The sequence below is a fragment of the Daphnia pulicaria genome, chromosome 6 (genome assembly GCF_021234035.1).
Source record: "Daphnia pulicaria isolate SC F1-1A chromosome 6, SC_F0-13Bv2, whole genome shotgun sequence".
NCBI lineage: Eukaryota > Metazoa > Arthropoda > Branchiopoda > Diplostraca > Daphniidae > Daphnia > Daphnia pulicaria.
The window spans coordinates 22,409,755-22,425,059 of NC_060918.1; the positions used below are offsets into that span (position 1 = coordinate 22,409,755).

Consider the following 15,305-nt stretch of genomic DNA (forward strand, 5'->3'; position numbering starts at 1 on the left):
CTCTGGCAATGATAGAAACTGTTGTGTACTGGACATCCTAGATCTACCACGTCGACCGCCAGAGGTCTCCCACCCTTGCCACGGGCGATGCGAGAGGCTTCTCGTCTCGACCGGCAGTCTCTTTTCCCTTGTGCTCTCGCGCGTATGTGTGTGAATCGAGTCTCACGTTAATACAATCACGCCGACGTATGCCGGCGTCGACTTACTTAACATGGCGCAGTTGGACTAATCTACGATCCCTCAGTGTGTTCAACGAGTTTCATACTCGTCACCTGACATAATTCTTTTCGTGTGCGGTGGAGAAACGTTGCAGCGAGTTGGTGTCCATGCCCCACGCGGCGGCCATCTTGGCATCTCGTGTCTGTGCACCTCCACCGGCTCTGCCCGTACGGGCTGTGGTAACTATTTATCCTACAGTGTATATTCTACGTTAGGCCTGTATTTCATCACGTGTGTATGGCAGCGGGCCATTTCGATATACATTTTACTTTTCCTGGGGCGGTGACTTTCGCTTCTACGTACTCTACAGTTTATTGAGGCGGTGCGGCCGCCATTTTCGTTTTCTGGCCGTCCCCGTGTGTGTGTGGCCAAGTTTTTATTGCGCAGCGAGTGTCGGTATCACGTGATACGATCTAAACCAAGTGCCACGTCGATCGAGCGACATCGATCTATGGTGACAATCCGTAGGCTGCAAGCAGGCTTATGTCCACATCCGGACACAACTATAATCTAAGGTCTTCATCCCGTGTACATCTGCCAACTTCAGACCTGCCCGGGTCGTCACGGCCAAGTACAGCCGGCACAATGGCGACGGTGGACGACGCATTGGACGCGGCAACAGCCGCCGCAGCAGCAGCGTCGGCGGCAGCCGGTCGGATCGCCTCGGTCGAACAGAATCAGCAGGCGATGACGCAACAATTGACTGCCATTAATCAACAATTACAGCTGCTGCTACAGGGCGGCGGTGGCGCTGGTGGCAGTGGTGGAGGTTCGGCTAGCGGTGGCGCTGGAGGCAGTAGCGGAGGGTTGCCCGGTGCTGGTGGCGGAGGCGCAGGTGGCGGTGGCGCTGGTGGCGGCGGCGTAGGCGGCGGTGGCGCTGGCGGCGGCGGCGTAGGAGGAGCGCAACAACGACGTAGAATCGACCCATCTTGTTTAGACAAGCTTCACGGCGACGCGTCGCTCTCCCAACTACGTACGTGGAGGAATCGTTGGAACGATTTCTGCCAATTGAGTCAGCTGTCGACGTACCCTTCCAACGAACAGATGGCCGCCTTCCGGATGGTCCTCGACCCAGCCATGCAGCAGATTGTGGAGGTGGCGCTCGGAATTCCTTCAGCGACACCATTATCACCGACCGACGTTTTGGACCAAATCAACACGTACATCCGATCAAAGCGAAATATCGCACTTGATCGCGTCGCTTTCGAGGACTGTCGTCAGAGCACCTCAGAAACTTTCGACGATTTCTATATTCGTTTGCGTGGATTGGCAGAAGCAGCCGACTTATGTGTCACCTGTTCCGACACTCGGCTGACGACCCGCATCATGGCGGGTATACGCGATTCCGAGACCAGACGGAAGTTGCTCGCGCTGAGCCCGTTCCCGACGCTGCAACACACCGTCAACATATGTCGAAGCGAGGAGGCAGCCAAGGCCAACGAGAAGTCATTGAGCAACGCGCCGGTCATCTCTCACATGCAAACTAGGCACCAAGGGTCAGCACGGCAGACCGACACCAGCAGGTGCGGGTCGTGCGGACGCCTGTCACACCGGGCGGGTGAGACATGTCCAGCAATGGGCAAACAGTGCCATCTGTGCGGCGCCAACAACCATTTTTCTCCATGCTGCCCAAATTCCAAAAAACCGAAATCGGAGCCGGCGGACAGCGGTGGCGCTGGTGGCAGTGGTGGAGGTTCGGCTAGCGGTGGCGCTGGAGGCAGTAGCGGTCGGTACCACGACGGAAGCCGTTCACGAGCGCATATGAAGCGTATAGTGGTGGGCAATGTGCAAGCCAGCAGGCGACGACGCCCGGCGCCCACCATTTCCATACAGCTGGGCCATTCAACCGGACAGGCAGCCACCACTATTGAGAAGGTGACTCCGGACGGCGGGGCAGAGGCGACTGTTGGCGGAATGGACGTGTTGCACGCGCTAGGATTCTCTGAAGCAGACTTGTCGTCATCCACTTTCGACCTCGTCATGGCGGACAAATCCACCCCGTTGCTAGTAATAGGGGAAAAGGAGTTTACGGCCACGTACGAAGGGACGGCAGCAAGCATCACTATCACGTTCAGCCCCGATATCTCGGGACTTTTATTGTCGTGGTACGACTGCATCAGCCTGGGAATTCTCCACGACGGATACCCAAGGCCATGGAAGAATTCACGTCACGGTATGCAGATTAATTCCCTTCAGACAGCAAACCGCCGCAAGGCACCGTACGTTTATGACGGAATTGTTCCTCTAGATCCGTCACCAGACGACATTCAGCGTATTGGGAACGATATTGCCAGACAGTTCGACGACGTCTTCGACCAAACAGGTTCACTCAACTGCATGGAAGGACCGGAGATGATTATCGAGCTGACGGACGACGCCACCCCTTTCTACGTCAACGGATCCAGGCCCCTTCCTTTCGCCGACCGCCCGGCTGTAAAGAAATTGCTGGACGACTACGTCGAAAAGAAAATCATATGCCCTGTGACCGAACCATCGGACTGGGCGGCCCCACTTGTCGTAACACGCAAGTCTGACGGCTCCTTACGCATATGCGTCGATCATACGCGTCTCAACCGATTCGTGCGACGGCCAACTCATCCCACTCGAGCACCGCGGGACGCGGTGGCGGAAATCACGGGTGACGCAAAATTCTTCTCGACGTTTGATGCGGCCAACGGATATTACCAGATCCCCCTATCCCCCTCGTCGCAGCACCTCACCGTTTTCATGACACCATGGGGCAGGTTTAAATATTTGCGAGCTCCGATGGGGTTGTGCAGTTCCAGCGATGAATACAACCGGCGCGCCGACCTAGCCTTCGAGAACGTCAGCAACACCGTCCGGGTAGTGGACGACCTGCTCCGCTTTGACAATTCCTTCCCGGAACACGTAGCGGGAGTATGCACGGTACTGTCAGCGGCCAGGAAATCCGGTATCACCTTCAGCCTGAAAAAATTTCAATTTGCTCGCACGCAGGTCCAGTGGGTCGGTTTTCAAATCCAACCGGGAGGCGTATCCGTCGATCCAGAAAAGTTACGGGCCATCTCGGATTTTCCGAAACCAACCAACATCACGGAGCTGCGCTCCTTCATGGGGCTCGTCGAGCAACTAGCCGGATTTTCTACAGAGGTGGCAGCCGCAAAAACACCGCTGCGCCCCCTTCTGAGCTCCAGGACACCATTTTTATGGACAGCCGACCACGACCACGCCTTCGACGCGGTCAAGGCTGCTCTCGTGGCGCCACCTATCCTAGCGCCATTTGATCCGGAGCTGGAGACGTCGCTGCAGGTCGACGCTTCTCGGAAGAACGGCATGGGCTATGCGCTGCTTCAGCGTCACGAAGACATCTGGAAACTCGTCGACGCCAACTCTCGGTGGTGCACCGACACAGAATCGCGTTATGCCATTGTGGAGCTGGAACTGGCAGCCGTCGAATGGGCGATGCGTAAGTGCCGCCTCTATCTCCTTGGATTACCATCGTTTCAGCTGGTCGTGGACCATCAGGCGTTGGTCACTATCCTGGACAAATACACCCTGGACGCGGTAGAAAATCCCAAACTCCAGCGTTTAAAGGAGCGGTTGTCCCCATTTGTTTTTTCGACCATATGGCGGAAAGGACGGAGCCACTCCATTCCGGACGCCCTTTCCAGGGCTCCTGTGAACGACCCGAGCCCCGACGACGAGATTGCCAACGACGACGTCCAGTCTTTTGCCAGACGGGTGGTAATCCGCCAGGTCAGCAGTATTCAACAGGCCACCGACGAGATGGAGGAGGACGGCATCGACGTGGAGTCTCACCTGTCCGACCCCATGCTGGACGAATTGAGAGCTGTAGCTGAATCGGATCCCGATTACGTCGAGCTCATGGCGGCGATTTCAACGGGATTCCGGACACCACGCAATCAAACAGCCCTGGGCGTTCGCCAATATTGGTCTGTCCGCGAAGAGCTATCGGTAGACGACGGCCTCGTCCTCTTCGGCCGCCGCATCGTCATTCCACGTCCGGCCCGCCGGGAGTTAATCAAAAAGCTCCACGCGGCCCATCAGGGCATCGTACGAATGAAGCGCCGGGCGCGTCAAACCGTTTTTTGGCCGGGCATGTCGAACGACATAACCTTGTGGGTGGAAAGCTGCCAGGCATGTCAAGAGCGACTCCCACATCAACAGAAGGAGCCTCTAATGCGCGACCCCCTGCCAACACGGGTATTCGAAGATGTTTCAGCTGACCTTTTTCAGGTGGGCTCGTTACACGTCCTCGTCTACGCGGACCGCCTTTCCGGATGGCCCATCGTTCACCAATGGCGCCACGACCCGTCTGCGCGTGAAGTTACACAGGCCGTCATTGAAAATTTCGTCGACCTGGGCGTTCCTGTGCGGCTGCGGTCCGACAACGGCCCACAGTTCGAAGCCCACAGCTTCCAGACCAAATTAAGCCAATGGGGCGTAGCGTGGGGCAGCTCTACGCCACACTACCCCCAAAGCAACGGCCACGCGGAAGCAGCAGTTGCAGCGATGAAGGACCTAGTGACAAAAATTTCATCCCACGGCGATATCACATCGGACGAGTTCGCCCGCGGAATGTTGGAATTCCGAAACACCCCGAGAGAAAACGGCAAGTCACCGGCGGAAATGGTTTTTGGACATCCGTTACGGTCCATTATTCCAGCGCATCGGACGGCATACGCCCCTCATTGGCGGTCAGCCATGGAAGGCCGTGACCGGCAAACAGCGATCGACGCGGAGGTAAAGTTCCGCTACGACGAGCACGCTCGCCCACTCGCCCCGCTATCATTGGGCACCCACGTTCGGGTGCGAGAGCCAAAGACAAAGCTCTGGGACAAGGTCGGCGTCGTGGTCAGCATTGGTCGTTATCGATCCTACCGGATAAAATTCGCGAGTGGGAGCGTGTTGTGGCGTAACCGAAGATTCCTCCGCCCGATGGTAGCTGTTCCGGAGACAAACGAGCAGCCAGCATTTCACGAAGGCGATGGCGCGGGTAACAGCACGGACGTCCAGCACGCGGCAGCCGGGCAGACGGACGGCGAACAACAGGACAACTTCCCGGGCGCGTCTCTTCCCCTGGGCGCCGCCAGCAGTTCGGTCGATACATCAGCAGACGCTGGACGGCAGCCCGTACGTCGGAGCGAACGTGTACGAAAGAAGAGAGTGATATTTGATGTGTAATGTACTGGCTGAATTTCCATTCATGTGATGTGTAACGTACTGGCTGAAATTTCATTCATTTAGTTTTTTTGGAAGGGGGGAGCATCATATTCTTGTGTTCAGCTGTTTATCTGCGCTTGTGCGCTATAACAGCTCGAGGAGGGTTGTTGTGTACTGGACATCCTAGATCTACCACGTCGACCGCCAGAGGTCTCCCACCCTTGCCACGGGCGATGCGAGAGGCTTCTCGTCTCGACCGGCAGTCTCTTTTCCCTTGTGCTCTCGCGCGTATGTGTGTGAATCGAGTCTCACGTTAATACAATCACGCCGACGTATGCCGGCGTCGACTTACTTAACAGAAACAACTGCCGAACGTCCCAACAGGTTACCAATTCCGGAAGAGTCCCAAATCTGTTATCTTGGGATTGGGAGCCCATATTAGGAAAGAGGATGGCATCGTCGTTGTAACATTCAAGAGACGACGAGGAATGTTTGCCTTTGTGTTCTTCATGCCGGGGGCTGCAGTCCACACTTTTTTGATTGGCAATTGATCGTGACCCAGCTTCCTTAAAATGGCTGTCGTCAATGAAGAATTAGCCCCGGTGAGTGTAGGTCGTCTCTGACTCTCTGTAATTACACTTCTGATTGGACTCTTTCGCAGTTTGATGTATCGACAGATTGTGTCTGATCAATGAGATCGACCACTTTGGTCTTGTGGCTACTTGTTGACTACCTTTTCAATATCGCTGCCTGCCTATTTTGTCCTCGAGTTATGCAACATTTATTTGAGTTACGTATTTTTTGAAAACTTTATTCGGCAGGGAGTTAATTTATCGTGTTCTTGCCAACTGCCTGGTCATTAGTAAGTCGCTAACAAACGAATTCAATAGCAAATAGGTTATTGATGAATGTATTGGAATATACATGAATTTGGAAGTGCTTTGACTCATTTGAATTCTTCTATGCTTCTTTTAGTGTTGCTGCCAGGAGACGGGGACATATTTCATCCGGAAAACCGCATCAGCAATTTGAACCTGTTCCAGTCAAGTTCCACGACGAGAAGCAACGCCTATGAAAGGTCAGTTGCTATTTCCCCTTTTTGTGGTCGAGCACTTTTGAATTTTGATGGATGATTGTTGACTGCTGGGTCTCTACTGCTACGCCAGTCTTTTCGTTCCTCGAACCAATCAGCTGTTTTTAAAAGCGGACGTTTTTTCACATTTTTCATTTTCATGCTCCTTAGTAGATTGACCAAATTGTAGATTGGCATGGATTCGCTCTGCCATAACAACTGGGTTTGTGGGAATTTATTCGAAGCTTTGTCTAACTTGTGTTCATCATGCATTTGCCTAATAATGCAACTGCCATCTTTGATTAATATTTTGATGCGAAATCCAAAGCAGTACTCCCACTATCGCCTTTAGCGTTGGCATTTGCGGTTTTATCTAGAATTGCCTGGAATAGCGGAACGGGAATGTTTGGCCATGTAGCAGCCCAGTGAAGGGCAGATTCATTCTGTTGTCGTCAAAAATATTGTCAAAAAGTGATCAACACTTAACGTAGTTTTCGTGTTAAACGAGAAAAAGGGTTTCCCTGTTCATGGTGCCGTGAATTTTCCCGTTTTTAAAACAATTTCGAGTCACATCCCCAACGTTCATGGTTTTCTTATTGTTCAGGTGTGGGATTGGGATAATGAATCGGTGAAAGAAATTGAACATTGTAGGTTTTTTATTTGCATCATTTCTGAATCTTGATCATAATTTAATGGGTTGGTAGTTAATTAGGCCGCCAGAAGGTTGCAGCGATCTAGTTTTTTAAATGGATAGACGATGACCATTTCATGTGGGGACTTTAGATTCGGCTCGTCCGGTTTGCGGTCTTTCGTTGTCTTCACGGTAGCGCTGAAGTGCTTGACGGTGTAGATGATCTTTTGAAATACATGTTCTTATGGGAGAATATTCATGCTAAATTTAGATCCGTTAGATATCAGGGTAGTCAATCCTGGGGTCTCCGGCTTCCCTAGTAATCATATTAGCGACGCTTTACTATTGTTGTTCCCACTAGATAGTTTCTCTCCTTGCTATTTTCAAGATTGATTTTTTGTTGTCATTTGTTTTTCTCAACCTTTAATGAAGGTGCAATCCTACATGTTTGATGAAGTCAATGTGAAAGTATGGCAATCTTTTTATTTCACTTTTTATGATTCATGCACGCTTTTTTTGGGTGGATAGTGTTGCATTTCACATTGCTCCCAAAGTATAGTCTGAAGCTGTAACAACTAACTGCGGGTACACCTCGACAACTGGTACCAATTCACTTGGTATGATGTTCTTGAAATTTTCGAATGCCGAATTCGGTAGTTTTTTCAAAATGTTCATAATTGTCACCAACATTTCGTGCAACGTTTGTTTAGAGAACGCTGGGCAAGATTCTCTCCACTTACTTTGACATGTGAAGTTGCACGCGCTGTCCAACTTGCAACACAAAAATGAGGAAAAAGCAACTGTCCTTTCTTGTTGCTTTTCCCTCGTGTTCGGTCACTTTTATGGCTACCAATGGCTATTGTTAACTGCCAGTCTACACTGACATTATCGCAAACATTATCGTCACGAAGGCCGATCGTCCACTCGTTTATCTGGTGGTTTTAATGAGTATGGGGAAAATTATTAATAGCGAAACCACTATACCTCGTATAATTCCCAGAATCTTCATGTAAGGTCGTTTTTATGATTAAAGTCATCTTGTAACAAACAATCGTAGTGGCCTGAACTGAAATGCCAAGTTGTTCTCAGATCTTCGTTAGTATTTACTTCAGTGCTGGTGTGGTGCTCGCTGAAACGTTGCATCTTTCCATGGGTTTAATTTTCTTAAGCAGTCTGTATAAAAGTATAATTTTCGTTTTTAAACTTTTAAAATTCCTTTTGATTTAAAGATTTTAATTTGCATTATCGTATACTAACACATCCAAGCACAAGAGCAACAAAATTAACTTGAACAATCAGAGGTTCATCTAACTGAAAATGTCATGCGACACCCGATTCCAAGTCTGCTGATCATCAGTGTATTGGATTTTTGCCCGCAAATCAAATCAATCCAAATCAAATCCAAATCCGGCCCGGATTTTGATTTTGATTTTAAAATATTTTTTATGCATGGATTTGGATTTGGATTTGATTTGAAATATTGTCTAAAATCCAAATCAAATCCAAATCCTTCTATGAAAATTTCCCTCGCAGATGTCGCTAGTAAGCTGAGACCTGAGACGCACTCTCTTAGCCTTTTTGAGCTTTTTCTTATTTTTTTCTGAGGTTTTAGGCCTACCTAGTAGTAATCCACGTACCATGTGGGGATCATGCTCATGATTCTTTACTTTAAAGGGCAGTGGGCCACCCATTCAGAAGCGCTCTAGACAAACTAGCCGACCTTTACTTGCAAGCTTTCTTGTACGCCCACGAACACTATCGAAAGGTGTTGCCAAAGTACTAGAAGAATTTGATGTTTATTTTAAAGAGCCCCCCATTGTAAACGAAAAGGGTCAATTTGATTTAGATTTAAGTCCTTGTGATTATTGGAAAGTTAATCAACATAGATTCCCTGTTTTAGCCCCAATTACACGGGATATAATGGGTATTCCAGTTTCATCAGCAAACATTGAGCGTGCGTTCAGCACAGCAGTTGACATTTTGTCGGCAATGAGAAATAAGATCAAACCAAAATTATTTTATGTGTCGAAAATATTCTCCAAACTTAATTCATTTAACTTAACTCTAATCTCTCGTTTTCGCCCCCCTCGCTTCCGTCTTGCTCAACCCCCTTTTTGACCTTCAACACCCTCTAGCTGTTACAGATTCGCCTGTCTTTTGTTTCATTGCTAAATCTTTGTCACCACCTTGTCTGAACTTGTCTCATGAGTCTTTTCTGGACGTTCAACACGTCAAGTCCGGCTCATCAGTCTGGTTCTCGACGTTCAACACATCGAACGTCGAGGCTCTCTCACCTTCGCTCTCCTCAAGTCTGAATCTAGAATGTTTGGCACAACGAACGACCTAGTCTTGTCCTCTCAATATCACGCCGAGTGATATCTCTCAGACTCTATTTCTCTCTGTGTGTTAACCTCCATCTCTCTTTTGCACGTTAGTAATCGTTCTCTTCACCATCAAAAATACAACACAACGTAGGGTCAAAATCTCTCTCTCTCGCTTTATTCTAAAACTGTAAGGAACGCACACACATCGCCCATCTTATTCTATTTCAATTTGGTGCGGCAACTTCTCTATGTTGCTGGCGCCATTAATTTCTGACAATATGCTTGTATTCATTAAAAGAAATGCTCATCTCCTTGAAACCGTCTGTGCTAAAGAGAAAACAGACAAATAAATTGGATTTGATTTGGATTTGATTTGGATTTGATTTGGATTTTAAAAAATATTGAATGGATTTGGATTTTAACGATTTTTTCAATGATTTGATTTGAAAATTCAGATTTTGAACGTGATTTGATTTGGAACTGATTTGACGGGATTCTTTTTTCACGGATTTGATTTTAAGTTTAAATAAGTACCAAATCCAATACACTGCTGATCATCCACTGAAATACAAAAGCATTTTCTTTTTAACTATTATGAGGGAGCGAGTGGGTGTATCGGAAAAGGCGTCATTTATGAGTAGGTGCAGTGGTGCACGTTGAGACCAGGGTTCGAACCCCCAAGTGAGAATTGTTAGTTGCTCATACAGCCGCTGTGGCTCCCTCAGGAAGCGATTATGTAGCGTCAACTGATTCAACAAATTGTTACAGCCAGGGCATGCCATTTGCAGCGATGCGGTGGACACACTTGGGCAGTTTAAACTATGGGTCCCTAGCCGGGGATGGGCTAAGGGGTTGTGACACGTAAAAAGAGTCTCTTGGGGTTGGGTTGAGATTTCCTTTCGGGTACCAGTTATCCTCTAACGTATAGTTGGCTGTTGAAAATGTAGCAAGTAACATCAAGCTTGATGGGTATCAAGTCGTCTTCCACCGGGTCTGTTGGCCGACCCGTGATGCCTAATAGTGGTCGTGTGAACATAACAAATTATTCCAAATTAAAATAATACGAGACGCCGAACTTTTTTGAAATCATTTGTGTTAACAGGAAGCACGAGATTTCAGCGGATTTGAACTTGTGACCGGCAAGTTCAGAGCCAACTAACGTTTTAGAAAGAAAGTACCGAGAAAGAGCACGCTCAGGGTATTTAAACCGTACGGAGTTCATAGAAAGCAAGAGGCAGCAGTTTTCACCGGGGGTTTACCTTTACCAGGATGTTATCTTTTCGCCTTAAAAATATGTGGATTTTTTATGTGGTGGCCTTTGGAGAGATTTCAGAGAAACTTGATTCAACTCACCATATTTGGAGTGTGCAGTTGTTGTAAAGGGTCCAATGCTTCAAGGTGAAGGACCGATGGAATCTTCGACTACACAATAAAACCGCTTAATGAACATACTCTTATAGGAAGGGACTCCAGGACAAGTGGGTTGGACTACGCAGAAATAGGTGATGACATCTACGAAAAGAACAACAATGTTGAAGATTTAAGCGTTCAAGTTTGGTTGCCATGCTGGTCTCTGCAAATAAGTTTCTGCTGGGGGAAGAAGAACTGCATAAAAGAAGCGAAAGTCGGAAGGAGTCATCGTTATACTACTGCAGCACTGGTGGGAATTGGTCTAAGAAAAGAAAGTCTCCTTTCACTCTTTTCGTTTGAAATCCGCACATCAGCATTAATTAACGTCGTCTATATGGCAGAATCTAAGGATATGAGCCAATTGAGCATTGGCGAATTTTACGAAAATCGATCCATTTTTATTACAGGAGCCACTGGATTCGTTGTCCTGGCGTAGAACGTCTTTACCTACTGAAGAGACCGTCAAAGGGTCAAAGCGTCGATTACCGCCTACGAGAATTCATCCAAAATGAGGTAAGACAGCATTCTGCTTTTATTGAACTAACGCCAAAACAGAAATGAGTTCCTAAAATTGTCTTGCAGATATTCAGTAAGGTCAAAGAACATCAGCCGAACGTGATGGAGAAAATCACGGCCGTGAGGGGCGACGTGACATTACCGGAACTGGGTTTGTCGCCATCCGATTTTCAGCTGTTGATTGAAAATGTGTCTGTCATCTTCCATTCTGCCGCCACAATCAGATTCAACGAGGAACTGAAAACGGCTCTCGTTATGAACGTGAAAGGGCCGATGGAATTACTTGAAATTTTATCGCAAAATGAAACATCTTGAGGTTGGCAATTTGGCTGGTATCGTCATAATTGGTTATTTAAACTAATCCTGTACATCTCTTTTAGACATTTGTGCACGTGTCGACTGCCTTCAACAATCTTGACCGGGAGAAAATTAAGGAAGAGGTTTACTACAATCCCAAAGTGAATCCAGTGAAATTAGTTGAATACCTCGATGGTCTCTGCGACGAAACATTAAAAATATGACGCCAGAGTAATTAAGAATGACGCCGTTTGAATGAGGACTTATTTTAATATCTAAATTTTTTTAGACTAGTGGGTGCATGCCCAAACACGTATGTTTATACCAAAGGCTTGGCCGAGCAACTGCTGGAGACTAAATGTGGAAGCGTTCCGTTGGCAATTATCCGGCCATCCATCGTGACTGCGGCTGAAAGTTGAAGCTGAAACATTTTCCTGGTTGGATCGACAACATGAACGGTGCAACAGGTAAAACGAACTGAATGCCTTTTTTTTTCTTCAAATCTGTTATAGCATAACAGCAAATAAGAGATTGCCTATTCCTACAAATGTTAGGTGTAATCGCTGGTATCGGAAATGGATTTATATTCGCGTTCTGAAAGTAAAAAATAATCTGGTGGGCGATTTTATTCCAGTTGATTATCCAATCAATTTGTTGATTGCTGTGGCTTGGTTCATAGCAACTCGAAGGTAAAGTTAAAAAAAAAGTAGTTTTGATAACTTTAATTTTGAAAACCTATAAATAATTTTGCTGGCATATAATCAGGCCGTCGGGCGTCCCCGTGTATAGTTGCACCACTGGATATCGAAACTCACTGACGTGGGGTATGCTAAAACATTGGGTCTTGCAATCTTGGTTGAAATTCCCTACAAAAGATATGCTGTGGTATCCTAGCGTTCATTACATAACTAACAATCTTTCGCTCAAAATCAACCAGACGTTCACTATCTGCCAGCCTACTTGATGGACTTGTTTATGCTAGCGACGGGCAAACGTGCAAAATGGGTATGATATTCGCAACGAATTTAACTTGGTTGTGAATGATTTGAATTTTGTTATTAAATGAAGGTCCGGTAAGGTGCAGAAAATTTCAACAAAAACGAAGCTTTGCAATCCATCCGTTCCGACGATTCCGTACAGTCAAACGTGGTAATCGTGAGGGAATCTTTTGGCTCTCGGTAGGTGGCTAAAATGGTTTGTCCCCCAGCCACCAGGTGACGCGAGTGTCTTAGTGAGGAGGGAGGACGAAATATTTGCCATTTGTTTCCAAAACGCTGTCTGAAAGTGTATTCTAAATCATAGTCCGAATTCACTACGGAATTGCGGTGTCGATCTAAATTTTCAGCCATGAAATGGTAAGGCTAGTTTGGATTTCTTAAATATAATTAATCGTAGATGTTTCTGTCTGATTTTACAGGCAATCTGGCGTATAATTTCACTTGGCCAAATAATGTGACGACGTGGGTGGAAAATGCTGTCCAATGTCGGCCATTGTTAGCTGTACCTATACGGCTGTCGGCTGCACGTCTCATCTCGTGCAGAAACACTTCGGAGCTAGTAAAGTAATGTTGTTGATGAATTTTCCTGCAATAATGCAATAGGTTTTATTGGTTAATTTTCAGGTTGGAGAAGGAGATCCCTTTGCTCAACTATTGCAGAAATTGTGAACACGACAAAGTCTGAGCTTCTTGGCTGTTCATCAACATGGTTTTGTTGCAACCAGCTGGTGAAAGATGTGATCGAGTCAAGTTGAGCTGCAGGTGCTGCATGCAGTTTATCAAGCTGGTGTTATCCCAAGTGTCACTCCAGGAAAACTTCTGGAATTGGTAATTTTATTGATGTTATTGGTTGAACATGGGAAGTCTTGTGCGTTTCATGCTTGTTTTCTAAATTTTTTATTCATTTGATAAGTTAACCTCTGATGTGTTGTAAAAAATTAGGGGTGTTTTTTCTTCCTTCCGAATAGTTGTTTCCATTCAAAGATAGCCACATTGTTGGTCAGCTTCCACTGTTTGTTTTGTTTTTTCAATTTTCTTCCAATCAAACTAGAACAAGAATTCCCACTCAGTATTACCAAGTTTTTATAACATATTGGAAGTAGATGTACAGAATTCCTTCCTGGTTTCTTTTTCATTTTAAATTAAGTAAATTTTATTATCGGTGCCCTTTTTCACTTTTCAAAATGTTATTGGTTCATTAATGTTTTTTTGCTTTGTAGGAGTTCATGGTCAGTGTGATGTTTGAGCTGTTTATGGTGTTGCTGTTTGGTGTACAGTGGTTTTGCAATCTTTTCCAGTCGAGAGATGCTCTGAAATGGAACTTGTGCAGACTTGCAGTTCAACATAACACTTAAATGTGTCATTTGCTTATGTTGATGTCCATGCAGTAATTGCAGTATATGCAGTGTTGAACAGTTGGGTAACATGGTAAATGTTGCCTGATGGCTGTCGGGCTTATTTTATCGGCTGTGTTATGTCGACATGTCGTCCCTCCCCTCCCCCTCCGCTAGATACGACATGAAGCTTTTGCTTTTGCAGAAAATAATGTGAATTTGTTTGCAACGATCTTTTATATATCCGAGCCGAGTCCTTTCCGTCTACATTGGGTGTGAAGAGCAAAACCCGAATTTCAACACATTTTTCTGCTTAGCAACGAAAACAAAGCGAGTGTCAAAACATTGTTTTACTTGCGCAGACTTTATTGTGGCAGAAACGCGTTGGTTATGTAACAGGGTGAAATTTTTTTCCCTTTTGTTCTGGCAGCATCAAACGACACGCGATAGGTTCCGGCGGTCATATACTATTTTAAGATGGTAGACCTGTCAATGTAAAAGACAGGGTAAGGGTAGCTCCTGTAAATGTTATTCATTTATGTTAAATAGCTGCTAGTAGAATCTCATTGTTGATTTGGGGTTACAAAATCCATAGCCCTAGAGTTTAGGTATTGTCAATCATTTGATTTGCGTTTTAGATGCTCCTCAATCAGCTCTGGAAATACGATCCCCCCTCCCCCGCTTCTCCTGGATGGTTACTTAGGATCATTTAAGTTCATTTTTGAGTTATGCGTTGTGAACGTAGCGGACGAACCCGACAGTCTATCGAGCTTTAGCAATTGCGTCTAATTTCTTATTTTATTGATTTTATTCAACCGTTTTATGAGAAGCTTTGATTTGTATTTTTTTAAATTAATAATTTACCTTTTTTGAATCTTTTTTTTTTTTTTTAGATTTTCTTCTCCGACCGCAGGTGCAAGGATTACGTGTTTGAAACTTAGATAAGTTTGCAGTAGAATATTTTCAAAAAAAGCCGACTCTCCTTCAAACGGTTCGAAATGTAAGATTTATTCATTCACCGAAGAAACGATTCAAATGTCAAATGTGGTATTTTTAAAGTGACTAAAGTTTAAGCCATTATCATTTATGATTAGATATTTATTTCGATATTGGTTTTTGTAGACCCAGCAACGTCAACCTACAGAAAGTAAAAGGCTAGTTTCTATGGCCTTGAAGCTCGCGGTGATCATTACGCAAAACGTGTCATGCAGTGGTGTAGAGGTTGGGTGAGAACGACACGTTTTGCATCATTATCAAAAAGGTCCAATAGCCGCAAGGTTTAGGAGGTGAGGGTGAGAAAAAAATCGTAGAAAAGGAGAGAGAAAAAGCGATTGAAACCAG

General features: G+C 46.2%; 2 protein-coding genes and 2 long non-coding RNA genes across 12 annotated transcripts in view; all 4 read left to right on the forward strand.

Annotated features, from left to right (window-relative positions):
* The window catches only part of LOC124342686 (importin subunit alpha-5-like), a 97,078-nt gene that overhangs the window by 31,319 nt on the left and 50,454 nt on the right, over window positions 1–15,305 (forward strand). The gene's annotated exons all lie outside the window — the stretch shown is intronic.
* Window positions 1–15,305, forward strand: part of LOC124342907 — a 30,412-nt gene that overhangs the window by 12,652 nt on the left and 2,455 nt on the right. For 3 of the 7 annotated variants that reach the window (XR_006918943.1, XR_006918942.1, XR_006918940.1), the window contains exons 3-9: window positions 5,742–5,984; window positions 6,358–6,460; window positions 12,187–12,321; window positions 12,398–12,637; window positions 12,701–12,987; window positions 13,050–13,194; window positions 13,255–13,458. This is a non-coding gene — a long non-coding RNA (uncharacterized LOC124342907). Of the gene's footprint in view, window positions 1–5,741; window positions 5,985–6,081; window positions 6,280–6,357; window positions 6,461–12,186; window positions 12,322–12,397; window positions 12,638–12,700; window positions 12,988–13,049; window positions 13,195–13,233; window positions 13,459–15,305 lie in introns of those variants that run through there. The other 4 variants (XR_006918945.1, XR_006918944.1, XR_006918941.1 and 1 more) reach the window with 4 other exon arrangements.
* LOC124342550 lies at window positions 29–5,732 on the forward strand. 2 transcript variants are annotated; one of them, XM_046795540.1, is made up of 2 exons: window positions 29–2,392; window positions 2,468–5,732. In XM_046795540.1, the coding sequence occupies exons 1-2, from the start codon at window positions 703–705 to the stop codon at window positions 5,401–5,403; spliced, it is 4,626 nt and encodes a 1,541-aa protein (XP_046651496.1). In that variant the 5' UTR covers window positions 29–702; the 3' UTR covers window positions 5,404–5,732. The 2 variants fall into 2 exon arrangements, with proteins under 2 accessions (XP_046651496.1, XP_046651495.1); XM_046795539.1 differs by having other exon boundaries at window positions 29–3,126; window positions 3,196–5,731.
* Window positions 11,231–11,802, forward strand: LOC124342987. Its single transcript, XR_006919064.1, has 3 exons — window positions 11,231–11,332; window positions 11,402–11,651; window positions 11,716–11,802. It is a non-coding gene; the product is annotated as an uncharacterized LOC124342987 (long non-coding RNA).

Coding starts and splice junctions, on each gene's coding strand:
- LOC124342550 (XM_046795539.1), top strand. CDS start 703: ATGTCCACATCCGGACACAACTATAATCTAAGGTCTTCATCCCGTGTA. Junction 3,127..3,195: donor ACGTAGCGGGAGTATGCACG/GTACTGTCAGCG, acceptor GCTCGCACGCAG/GTCCAGTGGGTCGGTTTTCA.